We start from the raw sequence: 17310 nt of genomic DNA, 5'->3' as shown, positions 1-17310 counted from the left end.
TGTGGTGTGGTGTCTCATGAATGTGTGTGTCTCATCAGCTGGCTCAAGGCCGATCCTCAGGCGTCCTCTAGGCGCTCTCTCTCTCTCTCTCTCTCATTTAAACAGTGCCAAAACAGGACTGACTTACAGACATACAGTACTGTTGACCGAGAGTGAGAGAGAGAGAGAGAGAATTATACTGACCTATTGAGATATCTTTCCCACCTCCTCCTCCTCCTCCCCCTCCTCCTCCTCCTGTTCTTCATCATCATCATCACCATCTCCTCCTCCTCCTCCTCCTATATTTAAGTATCTACATCATGATCACCCACCATACCCTTGGTGGGAGAGTGACAGCCATAACTAACTCTTGCTCATGCTGGGGAAGTACGAATAATGAAGGGGGGTCGGGGGAGTGGTGTATTAAGAAGTGGAAGTGTAAGGGGAAGTGCAAATAAGGAAGTGACGTTTGAGTAATGACACCTGTAAGCGACATATGAATAGACAGTACTAACACCTACCTGAAAGAGAGAGAGAGAGAGAGAGAGAGAATTACACACACCTTACTACACCCTCGCAATGATCCCTAAGTAAAGAGCAATGAAGAAGCAGATTATGAAGGTACACACACACACACACACACACACACACACACACACACACACACACACACACACACACACACAGCCTAATAAAAGCATACATATGAAGCGGCTCCTTGTCTTCTGATGTTTTTCCTACACACACACACACACACACACACACACACACACACACACACACACACACACACACACACACACACACAAGCATCTTAACATTCCACTCACCAGATTTCCTCCTGTGAAGAATTTTTCCTTTTCCTTACCATGACTTTTGTTTTTCTTGTTTTTCCAGGACGCTTTTCCTCATCTCAGGGGCATTTTTAAACCATGGGGGGTTAGATAGATAGAGAGATAGGTAGATAGATAGACCCCTGTGTTGACACCTATCTATTTTATTCTTGCTCTTCAGACGATTTTATTCAGCTGAGAGAGAGAAAGAGAGAGATTTTATTTTTGCTCTCCAGACGATTTTATTCAGCTAGGAGAGAGAGAGAGAGAGAGAGAGATTTTATTCTTGCTATCTCCAGATGAATTGAGAGAGAGAGAGAGAGAGAGAGATTTTATTCTTGCTATCTCCAGATGAATTGAGAGAGAGAGAGAGAGAGAGAGAGAGAGAGAGAGAGAGAGATTTAATTCTTTCTCTCCAGACGATTTTACTCAGCTGAGAGAGTGCGATTTTTTTCCTCTCCATCCTTGGGACTGAAGATGGAACGTAAGTTACTTTATTGCTTTACTAAGATTATTTTTTTTTATTCTTTTGGCCAGACGATTTTAGCCAGCTTGAGGAAATCCCCCTTTCAGCCCTAGGACGCCTTTATTTTTTTTTTACTAATCAACATAATTCTGTTTGACTTTACTAAACCCCCCCCGTAGTGAAAGGGTTAATGTACGTGATGTTAAACCACCCCAGTTGAAATAGCGTCTTCTGGCCTGAGTAAAATCGTCTGGAGAGAGATAGTAAGCCATCGGAGTGAGATAAGAGATAGTAAGCCATCGGAGTGAGATAAGAGAGATAGTAAGCCATCGGAGTGAGATAAGAGAGATAGTAAGCCATCGGAGTGAGATAAGAGAAATAGTAAGCCATCGGAGTGAGATAAGAGATAGTAAGCCATCGGAGTGAGATAAGAGATAGTAAGCCATCGGAGTGAGATAAGAGAGATAGTAAGCCATCGGAGTGAGATAAGAGAGATAGTAAGCCATCGGAGTGAGATAAGAGAGATAGTAAGCCATCGGAGTGAGATAAGAGATAGTAAGCCATCGGAGTGAGATAAGAGAGATAGTAAGCCATAGGAGTGAGATAAGAGAGATAGTAAGCCATCGGAGTGAGATAAGAGAGATAGAGATAGTCAGCCATCGGAGTGAGATAAGAGATAGTAAGCCATCGGAGTGAGATAAGAGAAATAGTAAGCCATCGGAGTGAGATAAGAGAAATAGTAAGCCATCGGAGTGAGATAAGAGATAGTAAGCCATCGGAGTGAGATAAGAGAGATAGTAAGCCATCGGAGTGAGATAAGAGATAGTAAGCCATCGGAGTGAGATAAGAGAGATAGTAAGCCATCGGAGTGAGATAAGAGAGATAGTAAGCCATCGGAGTGAGATAAGAGAAATAGTAAGCCATCGGAGTGAGATAAGAGAAATAGTAAGCCATCGGAGTGAGATAAGAGAAATAGTAAGTCATCGGAGTGAGATAAGAGATAGTAAGCCATCGGAGTGAGATAAGAGAAATAGTAAGCCATCGGAGTGAGATAAGAGATAGTAAGCCATCGGAGTGAGATAAGAGAGATAGTAAGCCATCGGAGTGAGATAAGAGAAATAGTAAGCCATCGGAGTGAGATAAGAGAAATAGTAAGCCATCGGAGTGAGATAAGAGAAATAGTAAGCCATCGGAGTGAGATAAGAGAAATAGTAAGCCATCGGAGTGAGATAAGAGAGATAGTAAGCCATCAGAGTGAGATAAGAGAGATAGTAAGCCATCGGAGTGAGATAAGAGAGATAGTAAGCCATCGGAGTGAGATAAGAGAGATAGTAAGCCATCGGAGTGAGATAAGAGAGATAGTAAGCCATCGGAGTGAGATAAGAGAGATAATAAGCTATCAGAGTGAGATAAGTGAGAGAGCTTGGATATCTTTTAATTCATTCACTTTCTTAATTCAGTAAAAATCGTCAAATGAAACCGTCTGTCAGTTGCTTTATTAAACTGAAGAGGACGTCGTTGGCGTGAAGGGGTTTTATTTTAATGCAAGGAAGAAGGAACCCAAGGCCAGACTCCCGCACGATTTTTCCCTCCAAGAAAAAAAAAAAGAAGCATAAACAAGATAACGGAGTCAAATGCAAGATGGTCGTCCATGTTGTGATGCCTGGACACGCTGCGATTTTGTTTTCGTTGTTCTATGAGATGCTTGTTATTGTTGTTTTTTTGGTTAGGGAAGGGTTCTCGAGGTGAAGGGGTGAATGTAGGAAACCCGTGTCTTCCGAGATGGGGTTCAGGAAGCGACAGGAAATCTTAAGACGGAATTATCAGCGACCTTATCGTACGCAAGATTTTTAGCGGAAAGGGAAGTCTTGTACTGTGATATCTTTATTTATTTATTTATTTTTTAGTTCTGTTAATTTCAGTCTTATTTTTAGCCGTATTTAATTCCAGTAATTCATTTATTTTTCTTCTGGTTACTTGTTTTTATTTAGTCTTCCTTAGCGAGTTATTTGTACGTTATTTTTGCAGAGTAGGGATGCGTTAGAAGGATTTATATAACGCAGAAACGACAATAAGGTGTAATAAGCAAAATAAATCGCTTAGGAAAAGGTGTTAGGGAGCTTCCTTAACCGACGACCATACAGACCATTACCTAAACCTCTCTCTCTCTCTCTCTCTCTCTCTCTCTCTCTCTCTCTCAGACGTGCCCACTCAAATTGCAAGTTTATTAAGAAGATTTGACAAGCTTCCCTTCCCTTCCCTTCCCTTACGTTCCCTTCCCTTCCCTTCTCTTCCCTTCCCTACATTCCCTTCTTTTTCCTCTTCCCTTTTCTTCCCTTAACTTCCCTTCCCTTCCTTACGTTCCCTTCCCTTCCCTTCCCTACATTCCCTTCCTTTCCCTCTTTCCTTCCCTTCCCTTAACTTTCCTTCCCTTCCCTGCGTTCCCTTCCCTTCCCTTCCCTTCCCTTGCCTACGTTCCCCTCCCTTCCTTTCCCTAGCTCTTCCCTTCCCTTCCCTTCCTTACCCTACCCTACCCTACCCTACGTTCCCTGTCCTTTCCTTTCCTCACATATTCTCTCTCTCTTTCTCTCTCTCTCTGTCACACACACACACACACACACACACACACACACACACACACACACACACACACACACACACACACACACACACATCAATATTCCGTGTCACACTCACTTCACCAGCACACTCATAGGCTCATAGAGGCTTAGTTGCATCACCTTACCTACAGCGGGTCCAAGTCGGGCAGAAAGTGTTTGATTTCCCTAATAAACAACTTATTCGTGATGGAGAGGGACGCCTGCGTGTGGTGGCACTGATATAACCGGTCGGAGCAGCTGACTGGCTATACAAACGTCCTTCAGTTACTTCCCTATTCCACGGAAGGAGGATGGTGGACTGCATGAGGGTAACTTCAGCCTGCAGTCCACTGGGTTCACGTTCAGATCAGCTTGGAGGCAAAGTAACATGGATTCTGTCTAGTTGTTGGTGTTGTTATTAGTGTGGCATTGTGTTATTTAGCAGTACGTGTGTGTGTGTGTGTGTGTGTGTGTGTGTGTGTGTGTGTGTGTGTGTGTGTGTGTGTGTGTGTGTGTGTGTGTGTGTGTGTGACTGTGTGTGTGTGTGTGTGTATGTGTATGTGACTGTGTGTGTGTGTGTGTGTGTGTATGTGACTGTGTGTGTGAGAGAGAGAGAGAGAGAGAGAGAGAGAGAGAGAGAGAGAGAGAGAGAGAGAGTGAGTGAGTGAGAAATAGAGAGTGAGTGAGAGTGTTGAGGTGACTAACTCAAACAGCTTTATCAGCGCAACAAACAACTGGGAGGGATTTTGTAGTTGCTTCGTGATTGGGGGGGACGATAAACCCCTGATATTTAAGCAAGTGTAGTTTTTTATCTATCTGTGTCTATCTGTGTGACTGTATCTCTGTGTATCCTTCTATCTACTGCAAGTATCTGTGTTTGTGCCTCTCTGTCTATCTGTCTGTCTGTCTTTCTATCTATTCGTATGTCTGTCTGTGTCTGTATCATCATCATCGTTAACATTATAATCATCATTACCATTATCATCATCATCATCATCATCATCATCACTGTCTACTACTTTTATGGTGATATGGGCTACACATTCATCCACAAACATATTCAAGCCCCTGGAATCCTGGCTCCACTTCATTGACCTAACCATCAGCTCATTTGTGTGTGTGTGTGTGTGTGTGTGTGTGTGTGTGTGTGTGTGTGTGTGTGTGTGTGTGTGTGTGTGTGTGTGTGTGTGGAGATTTTCAAGTTAGCTTCGGGGATTTCATAACGCCTTTTCCTCAGCTATTTATTCAGCAGATTACCGAAGCGGGGCACAAGAGTTTGAGAATAAATGTGCTTAAAATAAAAGCAGTGATATCTAGGGCTGGTGACGGTACTGTCAAAGCAGAGGGAGTGTGACCAGGCATGTTCAGTTTGCCACGAGGGTGTGAGAAGTAATTTCATCTTGTGCTGTGTGTGTGATAAGTGGGTGCATAAGAGATGTGGTGGTATTAGAGGTAGACCGAGATAATGCTGCTTTCATGTGTGCAGTGTGTCGGGGAGAGCATGTAGAAACTGTCAGGTGTAAAAGGACTGATCTTGGTGGAGAGTCTCTTGAGTGTATGGAAGAGTTTTGTTGTTTGGGAGACATGTTATATACGTGCTGGAGGTGGGGCTGGAGCTAGCTGTGTAGCTAGAGTGAGTAGTTGGAGGAAATTTTGGAAGCTGTTGCCTTTCCTGATACTGAGAGGGCTCTCCTTCCGAGCTAAAGACTCTTTGTATGCGACATGTGTTAGGAGTGTAATGCTGTATGGTAGGGAGACCTGGACAGTTAAGGAAGAGGATATTTGCAGACTCAAACGTATAGAAATGACAATGAATAGGGGATTTGGAGTGCGTCCCTGTGTGCGAGGCCTAGGGGGGCTAGGTTTACAATGGAAGAGTTGAGAGGTAGATGGGACTGGAGTGTGTTGGTGTTTTGTCAAATGAGGAGAGGTAGACTGAGATGGTTTGGGCATGTGAAGAGGATGGGGGATGACAACTGGGTGCGGAAAGTGAAAAGTGGGAACGTCGGGGGTTGGGTTGCGAAAGGTAGACTGAAAAAGACCTGGTAAGAGATCATATAGCGTACGGCCTCAGGGATAAGGGAGTGAACAGGGAGGCTGCCAGAGATCGAGTAGCGTGGACAGCCGCCATTAGGTGACCAAGGCCGATGCATGCAAACATGTTGGAGCCTTTATAAACTATACGGCACGAACGGTACGATAAAAAAAGAAAAAAAAAACTACAGTATATCTAACATATAAGAGAAGGTGTGGTCGAAGACGGAAAATAAGTCGGTAAGGGAGAGGTGCTGCGAAGCCTCCTATGCCACTAAAAAAAATAAATAAATGTAAGTAAATAAAGAAAAAAATAAGGAGGAAGATGGAAAATAAATCACATTAGAGCAGGTGTTACGAATATATGCCTCAAGTTGTTGCATACGGCCGTTAATCGTTATCATTCATTAGTTTTAAAAGAAAATGATAGTGATCCCTCCGCCTCACCCTTATCTCTTATCAGTACCTGTCTGTTTGTCAAATAACGTACAGAAGGATAACCAGCCATATCCAGAAATAAATCACTAAGGAAGAGGTGTTAGGAAGCTTCATTAACCTGGGAAAATACGAGGGAAAGGTGACAGATAAAGCTTCTTAATGCCTCTCCCTTAGCGATTTTTTCTGCCTGTTGTACCTTAACATTCTCTTGCATTTTGAGGTGTTATGGCTTTCTAGAGCAAATCGCTTAAGGAAGGGTTTTTACGAATTCTCTCTTCCCATGTGAGTATATTAATAGTGGTAGTAATGGAAATGTTTATATACTGCTGAAATAATAATAATAATAATAATAATAATAATAATAATAATAATAATAATAATGATAATAATAATAATAATAATAATAATAATAATAATAAGTAATAGTAGTAGTAGTAGTAGTGGCGGTGGCGGTGGTGGTAGTATTAGCATTAGTAGTAGTAGTAGTAGTAGTAGCAGTAGTAGTAGCAATGGTGGTGGTAGTATTAGCATTAGTAGCAGCGGTAGTAGTAGTAGTATAAGTAGTAGCGTAGTATAAGTAGTAGCGTAGTATAAGTAGTAGCGTAGTATAAGTAGTAGCGTAGTATAAGTAGTAGTAGTAGTAGTCACCCCCAACCCCTATCAAATCACTTGTGGCAGGTCATGTCAGGTCGTGTCATTGGGTGCGTCGCAGTGACCTTGAGAAATGAGGCCCTCTGCTATCTGATAACCTTAAGGGGCTGCTGGCGCCTTATAGACAAGCTGCATTGGACGCTCACTGGCTTGGGGTGGCTTGGGGTGACTTGGAGGGGTGGCTTGGGATGGCTTGGAGGTGTGGGTTGGTGTGGTTCGTGGTGGATGGGTTGGGGTGCCTTTGGGGTGTGGCTTGGGGTGTCTTGGAGGTGTTGGTTGGGGTGGCTTGTGGGTATGGCCTGGGGTGACTTGGGGTGTGGCTTGGAGGTGTGGCTTGGGACTTTAGGAAGGGGGCTTAAGCGTGACCTTTTTAAGACCCTGATCTACTTTTCTGTTTTACTCTCTTTACACGCGATTTATTTTCTTCGGCTAAGGATAGACTCATAGCAGTGAAGGAGGGAAGGAAGGACTATAATATTATCAACCTTCCATAGCAGTGAAGGAGGGAAGGAAGGACTATAATATTATCAACCTTCCATAGCAGTGAAGGAGGGAAGGAAGTACCGTATCTATACCTCCCATAGCAGTGAAAAAATCTACTGATCAAAATCGTATGGTGATAGCACAAGTAAAACAGCATATACGTCATTGGGGTGAAGAGGTTGATAAAATGAACTTAAGAAGACACATTAAGACGCTCTACTTTCTCCCAAGACACAGGCAGCGGGGAAACAGGGGAAGCAAGTTGTGTCTAAGGGTCTGATCGGCGTGGGAACATTTGGGGATACGGGGTGGGTGGGTGGAGGGTTTGGCTGTAGTTCTTTCACCATAACTTGGCTCATCTGAACCCAGTAGACTGCAGGCTGAAGTTACCCCCTTGCAGTTCACCATCGTCCTTTTGGGGGATAGGGAGGGAGTTGAGGGACGTTTGTAGAACCGAGCGGCCGTGGATTTTCTCTGTCATCAATGCCACCACGTGGAGGCGTCCCTATCCACCACATTATTTTCTCCTTCCCTTCCCTTCCCTTCCCTCCCCCTCCCTTCCCTCCCCCTCCCTCCCCCTTCCCTTCCCTTCCCTTCCCTTCCCTTCCCTTCTCCCTTCCCTTCCCTTCCCTTCCCTTCCCTTCCCTTCCCTTCCCTTCCCTTCCCCTCCCCCTCCCCCTCTCCCTCTCCCTCTCCCTCTCCCTTTCCCTTTCCCTTCCCTTCCCCTCCCCTCCCCTCCCCTCCCCTCCCCTCCCCTCTCCTTTCCTTTCCTTTCCTTTCCTTTCCTTTCCTTTCCATCCCATCCCTTCCCTTCCCTTCCCTTCCCTTCCCTTCCCTTCCCTTCCCTTCCCTCCCTTTCCCTTCCCTTCCCTTCCCTGCCCTGCCCTGCCCTGCCCTTCCCTGCCCTGCCCTGCCCTGCCCTTCCCTTCCCTTCCCTTCCCTTCCCTTCCCTTCCCTCCCTTTCCCTTCCCTTCCCTGCCCTGCCCTGCCCTGCCCTTCCCTTCCCTTCCCTTCCCTTCCCTTCCCTTCCGCATATAGCAATTTTCAGTTCAGATTTTCCTACACCTACGCCAGACTGCATAGTGAGGAAGGTGAAAGAGGTTTGGTGTTATCACCTTATCAGCGCCGTATCAGTGGCCCCGACCTTCACCTCATCTCCCTAGAGAGAGAGAGGGGGGGGGAATGTGTATGTTCGTGTGAGAGAAAGTAAGGAGAATGTGTGTGTGTGTGTGTGTGTGTGTGTGTGTGTGTGTGTGTGTGTGTGTGTGTGTGTGTGTGTCACGTGTATGTGCATGTGCTATGGTTGGATAGTTGTGTTTTGGTTAGCTATAGTCATGTGCTTGGTTGTGTGTGTGTGTATTGGTGTCTTTGAAGGTCTTGGGTATATAGTGTATGTGTGTTTGAGAATGTGTACGTGTGTATGTAGTGTATGTGTACATAATTGTAAAATTCACTTACATACCAGTACAGTACTTCTCACATTGAACTTGATGGGCTTATAGGAGAAATAATAATAATAATAATAATAATAATAATAATGCAAAATATTTACAAACAACATATTATACTTTACAATAATGAGAGTTTAAAAAATACCTTAAAACATGAAATAAAAATTATGATATTTTTCCATACTTAAAAGAAACACGCAAGAAAAAAAAAATAATGGGCATTTTTCGGATTTCTGGCCTTGGGTTCCTCCTTTTTTGCGTCATTAAAATTAAAATATTGATGACAGTGACAGATTCATTGGTAAAAATTTATTCCGTATTCTCGTCGGTTAAGGAAGCTCACTAACACCTTTTCCTGTGCGATTTGTTTTGCATATTACACCTTACTGTCCTTCCTATATCGCCATACTCTGCATAAATTACGTAGAAAAGGATATTAATCAGCCATATTCCACTTTTCTTTCTTTCGTTCCCACCTTTCTTTCTCTCTCTTTTTCGCCCCTTCCTTTCTTTCTTTCTCCCTCCTACCTTTCTTTCTTTCTCATCCACCTTTCTTTCTCTCTCTCTCTCCCACCTTTCTTTCTTTCGTCCCCTGATTTCTTTCTCTCTTTGTCTCCTCTCTCTCTCTCTCTCTCTCTCTCTCTCTCTCTCTCTCTCTCTCTCTCTCTCTCTCTCTCCTTTCTTTCTTTCTCTCATGTCATTTTCCCCCACACACCGTCCCCCATCCCTGTATCTTATCACGAACACCAAGATAACACTCATACTGTTCTGTTCTTCGTTCTCTCCACCCACGTAGCACCATTCTGGACCTGTACTGTGCTTGTGAGGTGTACTGTGCTTATGAGGTGTACTGTGCTTAATGATGTACTAAGAGAGATGCCAGTGTCATCAGGAAGTACTGTGTTTACGAGGATGTAATACTGTGGCTATTAATGTACTGAGGAATGTAATTTGTGAGTCTAGTGCCGTGGGTGTGCTTGAAAGGTGTACATTATCGGTGTGCCACTATAGTACTGTGCTTACTGATGTACTAAGAGAGCTACTGTGAATTGGCGTGCCGTGATGTACTGTGGTTTGTGAATGTACTTAGTTGGTTCTTGAAAAATGCGGCCAAAAAATGTACTAAGAAGTTGTAGAGTACTTAATAGGTGTACAGTGTAATCTCGATGTACTGAGTGAAAAGTACTGTAATATTTAGTAATTTGGAAATAGATAGTACTGTAATATTCTTTAATTTGTACAAGTGGAGAGAGAGAGAGAGAGAGAGAGAGAGAGTGTGTGTGTGTGAAAGAGAGAGTGTGTGTGTGTCTGTGTGTGTGTCTGTGTGTGTGAGAGAGAGAGAGAGAGAGAGAGAGAGAGAGAGAGAGAGAGAGACTGCTGCTTTAGAATTTGTCACTGCTAGTATTTCTCCCACCTGAAGGAAATCGTCTTGTTTGCCTGAATAAATCCCTCAACATACGAAAAAAAATATCCTCCGCCATACCAACAGCTGAATAAAATCGTCTGCTTTCAAATTTGTCGCTGTTGGTACGTCTCTTACCTGAAGGAAATCGTCTGGTGTCAGGGGATTAACGGATTTTAAGTTTTTGAAGTCTTTTAGAATTCCCCTTAGATGAATAAAATCGTCTGCTTTAGAGTTTGTCGCTGTTGGTACGTCTCTCACTTGAGGGAAATCATCTAGTGTTAGTTTTTGAAGCCTTGTGGATTCCTCTTAGGTATTTAATCGTCTCAGGTTGGCTTTATCACGGTACCCAAGCACACCAGTCGACGTAAAAGCGTACTCTATCTGTGTACATCGCTGCTGTACTTCACCTAATTAGTGCCACAGTGTACTATAGCACATTTGTACTAACCTGTCGAAGAACCGAAGCAGGTGGTGGACAAGTGTAGTCAGAGGGGAGGGTTAATCTGCCTATAGCCCGTTCACTCTAACCTGGCCCAGATTTTCGTCTCTTTGCAGCATATTTCACGTAGCTCAGTGGCAGAAAAAGAAAAAAGCAATACACAGGCTTCACATTAGTTTCATAGCACTTCTTCGTGACTAGCACCGTATTCTACAGTATTTTCATAGCACTTCTTCGTGACTAGCATCATATTCTACAGTATTTTCATAGCATTCTTCGTGACCAACACCATATTCTACAGTATTCTCATAGCACTTTCTCTTGACTAGCACCATATTCAACAGTATTTTCATAGCACATCTTCGTGACTAGTACCATATTCTACAGAATTTTCATGACACTTCTTCGTGACTAGCCCCATATTCTAGTGTTAATCAATCCCTACAGCTCAGCAGTCAAAAAAGCAGAGGGGAAAGTTTTAGGCCAAGTTACAGTGAGCGGAGTATAGTAACCAAGAAGATTCAAGTTCCCTAAGACATCGAATTTCACGTAACCACAGATTATTTACGTTGAGTGACCCAGTTCCGTTAGGTGAAAGCGGACAGACTATTGTGATTTTGGGGGAGTGAAAAACTGTAGGAAACTTTGAAGGTCCGCTGGAATTGGACTGAAAAAAATTACAAGGTGCTACGGGAGTGTTAGTGAGAAGTACAAATATTACATTTGCGTTCTGTACTGTTGCCTATACGGGTGAGTACAATGAGTAGTCAGTTTGTGTGTGTGTGTGTGTGTGTGTGTGTGTGTGTGTGGATGGATGGATAAGTGGATGCATGTCTGTATGTATGTGTACAGCTGAATAGAAAGTGTGTTACCATGCATAAGCGCTCTGAGTGTGTGTGGAGGAGGAGGAGGAGGAGGAGGAGATGGAGGAGGAGGAGGAGGAGGAGAAGATCTATCACGAATAATCACGTACATAATGGAAATCTGTGGCCCGGTCAACTCAAGGACGTCTGTCATGCCGTGTTCTTTGCTGGGTTCAGATTATTTCGCTCAGCTGAGGGGAAACTTTTAGAAACAGTGGGGTTGGATCAAGTTTAAATTAATCTCTTTTGGACTTGAATTAAATTGTTAAATTAAATGTTATGGAAGCAGTTTAAATTTAAAAAAAAATGTAGTCGAACTGAGAATTGATTGAAATGTTGTGAAAGCAAATTAAATTGAAAAAAAAAAGTGATCTAGCTGAGAGTAAATTTGGTGAATGATGTGCTGTGGTTGCAGTTTAGATTAAAAAAAAAAAAAGGTAATCGAGCCGAGAAAATTGTGTAAATGGAATGATTGGTGGCAGTTTAAATAAAAAAAAGTAATGGAACAATAAAACTGTTGAATGAAATGCTTTGGTTGCAGTTTAAATAATAATAATAATAATAATAATAATAATAATAATAATAATAGTAATAATACCGGTAATAATTATAAAAGGATAATTAAGCTGAAGGGAATGAAGAACAGGAGAGCTTCGTTTTAGGTAAGGGGTAAATGAAGCTTGTATAAACCCCTCCTGTTCAGAAACTCCATTATCGGGTGCATAAATCGTCTGAGGACAGCAAGAGTACAGCCAGCAGACGGCATCGTGATAAATGGGTTAATGTGGTGTATAATTTGCGTGACTTTCACCATGTTGCACCACTTGTTGGTGGTGGTGTTGCTGGTGGTGGTGGTGCTGGTGGTGGTGTTGCTGGTGGTGGTGGTGTTGTTGGTGTTGGTATTGATGGTGGTGGTGGTGGTGGTGGTGATGGTGGTAGTGGTGTTGTTGTTGTTGTTGTTCGTGGTGGTGGTGGTGTTGTTGTTGGTGGTGGTGATGGTGGTAGTGGTGTTGTTGTCGTTGTTGTTCATGGAGGTGCTGATTTTATTGTTGTTGCTGTTGTTGTTACCCGAGGTTGTGCAGAAGCGTGAACTCAATGAACTTCAGGCTAAGGTTGCCCCTCTACCATCCTCATTTCGGGAGAGAGAGGGGGGGAAATGAGGGTCCTTTGTATAACCACTCGTGTAATCCCTTCACCTTAACTTGGCCCAGAGTTTCATCCTTTTATAACTTATTTCACGTAGCTCAGTGGCAGAATAGGACAAAATCGTTCTACATCCTTTCCACTGCACTTCTTCATGACTAGCATCCTAATCTAGTGTTCATCATTAGTTACATATCAGTATTCAAGATGGAGATATAGCAATTTTGGGCCAAGATAGAGTAAAAGGGGTATAGGAAGCAGAACCTCCCATTTATATACCAAGGCCCGTCTTCTCCTCGGGTAAGGAAATTCCTTAACACCTCTTCCTAAGCAATTTATTTTGTTTATTACATCTTAATATCTTCATCTGTTTCATTTAAGTCATTTAAATACCACCATACTCAGGATAAATAACTTACAATTTGATATTAACTAACTGTATCCCAAAATAAATCGCTAAGGAAGAGGTGTTACGAGCTTCCTCAACCGATGAGAATACGGATCTAGTTATAATTCACAGATGGAATAAATAACTAGAGTTGTCCCCATCATGAGAGAGGTAATAAAGAAATAATTATAGGAGGCTTCTTAAGATCTCTACCATGGCGATTTATTTTCGTATTTTACACTTACTTATTGTGTTTTATTTATATCGTTTTAATATCGATTGAGTTTGTGTCAGTGACATATGGTTTTGAGGAATGACGCTTAGAATAAATCGCTACGGAAGAGGTGTTAAGATTCTAAAGCCACTTAAAATACTACCCTAGATATGACAGGTGTGTGTGTGTGTGTGTGTGTGTGTGTGTGTGTGTAATAAGCAAAATAAGTCACCTAGGAAAAGGTGATAGGGAGCTTCCTTGACCGACGAAATGACGGAACTATTTCTCTTAGTCTTGGTACCCCCGGACGATTTCACCCAGCTTAACACTCACATCTTAGCGATTTATCCCAGCGAACGCCAGACGATTTTATGCAGCTGAGAGGGAGTCAAAGGAGCCTGAGAGCTGAGATTTTTTTTTTTTAATGGAGAAAGTAGATAATAAGCATCGATAACTCTCTCTCTCTCTCTCTCTCTCTCTCTCTCTCGGCTGAATAAAATCGTCTGGTGGCAGCAGGAATAGAAATGACGTCCTCGGGCTGAAAGAATTAAGCTGTACGTATGTGTGTGTGTATGTGTGTGTATGTATGCGTTATATGTAAGTTTATGTATGTATTTGTGCAAGTTTTACGTTATGAAAATTGTGTATATGTATGTATGTATGTACGTATATGTGTGTATGTATGTGTATGTATGTATGTATGTATATATGTGTACGGTATGTATGTGTATGTATGTATGTATGTAAGTTCTTTATGTGTATAGAGGGGGAAGTATGTATTAATGTATTTATATAATTATGTATGTATGTATAAGTTGTATACATGTGTAGTCTTGTGTACGACTGACAACAATATCCTCTCTAGAGCGGAAATGTGTCGCTCTGACGCACACGTTACAGAAGTTCTACGTATACAGCTGTGTGTGTGTGTGTATGTTTCTGTGTGTGTATGTGTGTAAAGTATATTTGTGTGTGTGTGTGTGTGTGTGTGTGTGTGTTGTGTTTAGCAGTACAATATGTGCATATATGTACAATAATATGTGTTCCACGCAAAAAAAAAAAAAAAAAAAAATATATATATATATATATATATATATATATATATATATATATATATATATATATATATAGTCTGAACCTTCATGTGACAGTTCTAAAAATTGTCAGCTTTTTTTTTTGGGGGGGGGGGTCGTTTTGTTCTGACGAATTGATTTGACTTTTGAAAAACCTATTGTAGTGAAGAGGCTAGAAAATCATTATTAACCCCCTCCACCAAAATAAATAAATAAATAAATTGGAAGAAAACAACTAAATCAACACTTTCTCCAAGCAAAACAAGAAAGGCAAGAAAACAATAGTGCTTCGTTCTCCTTATAAGACGTCCTCGGGCTAAAGAGGCTAACCCTTTCAATCCGATGACGTGGTTTTCCATTCTCTTCTTGCTGTCTATAGACGATTTTGTTCAGATTATTATTATTATTATTATTATTATTATTACTATTATTTATTTATTCTTCATCTACTTCTTCTTCTTCTTCTTCTTCTTCTTCTTATTATTATTATTATTATTATTATTATTATTTTTATCATCATCATCATCATCATCATCATCATTGTTATTATTATCACTATGTAACTCATCCAACATGAAGTCTCCAAAGGTGAAAAAATCGTCTGATAATAGCCTGACCATACTTGAAAAAACGTCATTGGACTGAAAGGATTGAAGATTTACATGTCTAGCGTCGCCTGATAATGTAAGCTAATATGGTTAATCCCTGTAATTCGGTCTCTGTATTATTTTATTTTTACTTCCTGTAGACGCGTTTTGTTTCATTAAAGTAGGGAAGTCCTCTAATTGTGAAAGGAAGCTCCCTAATACTTTTTTCCATGCTATTTACTTTATTACACCTTACTGTCCTCTTCTGTGATACATAAATCCTTCCAATATTGCCATACTCTGCATAAATAACATTCAAAGGGATTTTAGATATTGCCCACTCACATCCAAAAAATAAATCGCCAAGGAAGAGAAGTTAGGGAGCCTTCTTAACCAAATACGGGCCTTGGTGAAGAGCTTAGATATTTCGATTTGTCCCGCTTAAGTATAATCGTCTGGCGATAAGCAAGAGTAACAAGGGCGTCGTTGAGGTGAAGGGGTCAAAGAGTTAGAAAAAATATTAGTCAGTTAGCCTCCTAAATTAGTGACGTCACGGCCACCACCAGCAAAGTTTCAAGGACGTGGTGCGGGTATGATGCAATCCCTAATACTACCACTGATCTTCAATCCAGTTTCTCCTCTGACACTGCAAAAGACTGAATGAAGGTGTACGTTTGTGTGTGTGTACGTGTGTGTGTGTACGTGGTGTGACTATAAGCGTAAACTGTGTCCTTGAACGTCATGCGTACTGGATGGAGGGCTGGCTGACTACCCACTTCTCAGGGGCAGACAGTGTTTGGGGTTGGCCCTAGCAGTTGACATCTCCTGTGGTTGCGAGTTTGTCCCTACATTACGCTCCCTTCCCGTGCGATTTTAGCAGTGACACTCGACCTGTACCTTGATAATCGTTACCCTAGTGCTTCAACTTGTGTGCAGTGAAGTGTGAGTGCTACTGAGTGCGTCATAGTGCCGTGTTTAATATGTAATGATGCGATGTGTTATTCAAGGTTTCAGATAGTTAAGCATGACGATGCATGTTCATGTAAAGTTTGATATTGGTGGTAGATTATATTTGCTATTTTCGACTTGCAGGTCAGTGATAACGAAATGGAAGGTCCCATCATCGAGGAGCTGCCCGTTATGAGGAGCATGTCGCCCTCCACTGTGTTCGGAGAGCCTATTGAGCTGGACTTCAGCCAAACGCTAATTAAAGATCCTTCCCAGACGGTGAAAATTACACCTAACCAGCCTTCGCTTCCTTCAACGCAAACCAAGACGAAGAAAAGGAAGAAGACTGAAGGAGTAAGTACCTATTATCAGTTTGTACTTTGTTAGAATGTTATCTAAGCGGAAGCTTGTGTTTACAGATGAAACGCGCTAATAAAAACTCGCCATCGTGGCTAAATGTGCAAGTGATGACATCATTGAGGCTTCAACCAATCAAAACCTTGGTACACAAACGTCATCAGCTGCGTCATCACTTAGCAGCCAATCAGCAGCCGCACCGCCGTCGTGTTGTGTATAGTTCAACCTCGCTGATTCACACGAGACGGTGTGGTGAACTCGCAGACTTTTGTGGGATTTATTATGAATTTCAGCATCTCTGTGGAATTCCGAGAAGCCTGTGATAGCATGAAGTGTTGAAGATTACAAAACGTGCCGGAGAAGAGTAAAAACGTTGGTCAGTGAGGCAGAAACGTGAAGAAAATAGACCGGTAGTTGGGATGAAATAGGAATATAAATTGTCATCGTTACTATTCGACCATGTGATCTTGCCTCACGTTCGGAAAAATAACAGTGAATGCGTGTGACCAAACTCCACTTGAGATTCATGTGTGGTCATGTGTAAATACCTGGAATTCTAGATGATTCTTTGTCAAGGATGGGAACAGCTGTGTTGTGTTTACCATTTGGTCACATTTTCTCTTATAACGTTGAGGATTAAAGGGCACACTAAAGGAATTTAATTGTGATCATTATTGCCTGAATACTATTGATAACGTCTCTTGAAAACACAGTGCAATAATTTTGAAGATTTAGAAAGTGAATGTGTATTTATTTTATCTGTATAAAGAAATAAGAATCATTTTATTTGAGAGATAGGGGGTGATGAGTTGTGACGGGATGTGGGAGTATGGGAATTCCTTCCTGGTCTTCAAAATATTGCGTGAATACCTCAGTGTTTGGGATTATTTTGTGGATATAGCCTCATTTGGTGTGTGTTTGATGGTTTGTGTGGAAAATCTGTGAGCTGTGGATACCC

At 41.9% G+C, this 17310-nt stretch overlaps 1 protein-coding gene across 1 annotated transcript in view; it reads left to right on the top strand.

The window, feature by feature from the left end:
* Nucleotides 1–17310, top strand: part of cnc (NFE2 like bZIP transcription factor cap-n-collar) — an 820654-nt gene that overhangs the window by 17315 nt on the left and 786029 nt on the right. Inside the window, exon 2 of the mRNA XM_080270051.1 lies at nucleotides 16140–16349. Coding sequence (XP_080126177.1) covers nucleotides 16140–16349 — 210 coding nt within the window. The remainder of the gene's footprint in view (nucleotides 1–16139; nucleotides 16350–17310) is intronic.

The sequence above is a fragment of the Coenobita brevimanus genome, chromosome 39 (assembly GCF_032717465.1).
Source record: "Coenobita brevimanus isolate Jiangsu-jjx chromosome 39, ASM3271746v2, whole genome shotgun sequence".
NCBI lineage: Eukaryota > Metazoa > Arthropoda > Malacostraca > Decapoda > Coenobitidae > Coenobita > Coenobita brevimanus.
This window is presented reverse-complemented; position numbering and strand designations above follow the sequence as displayed.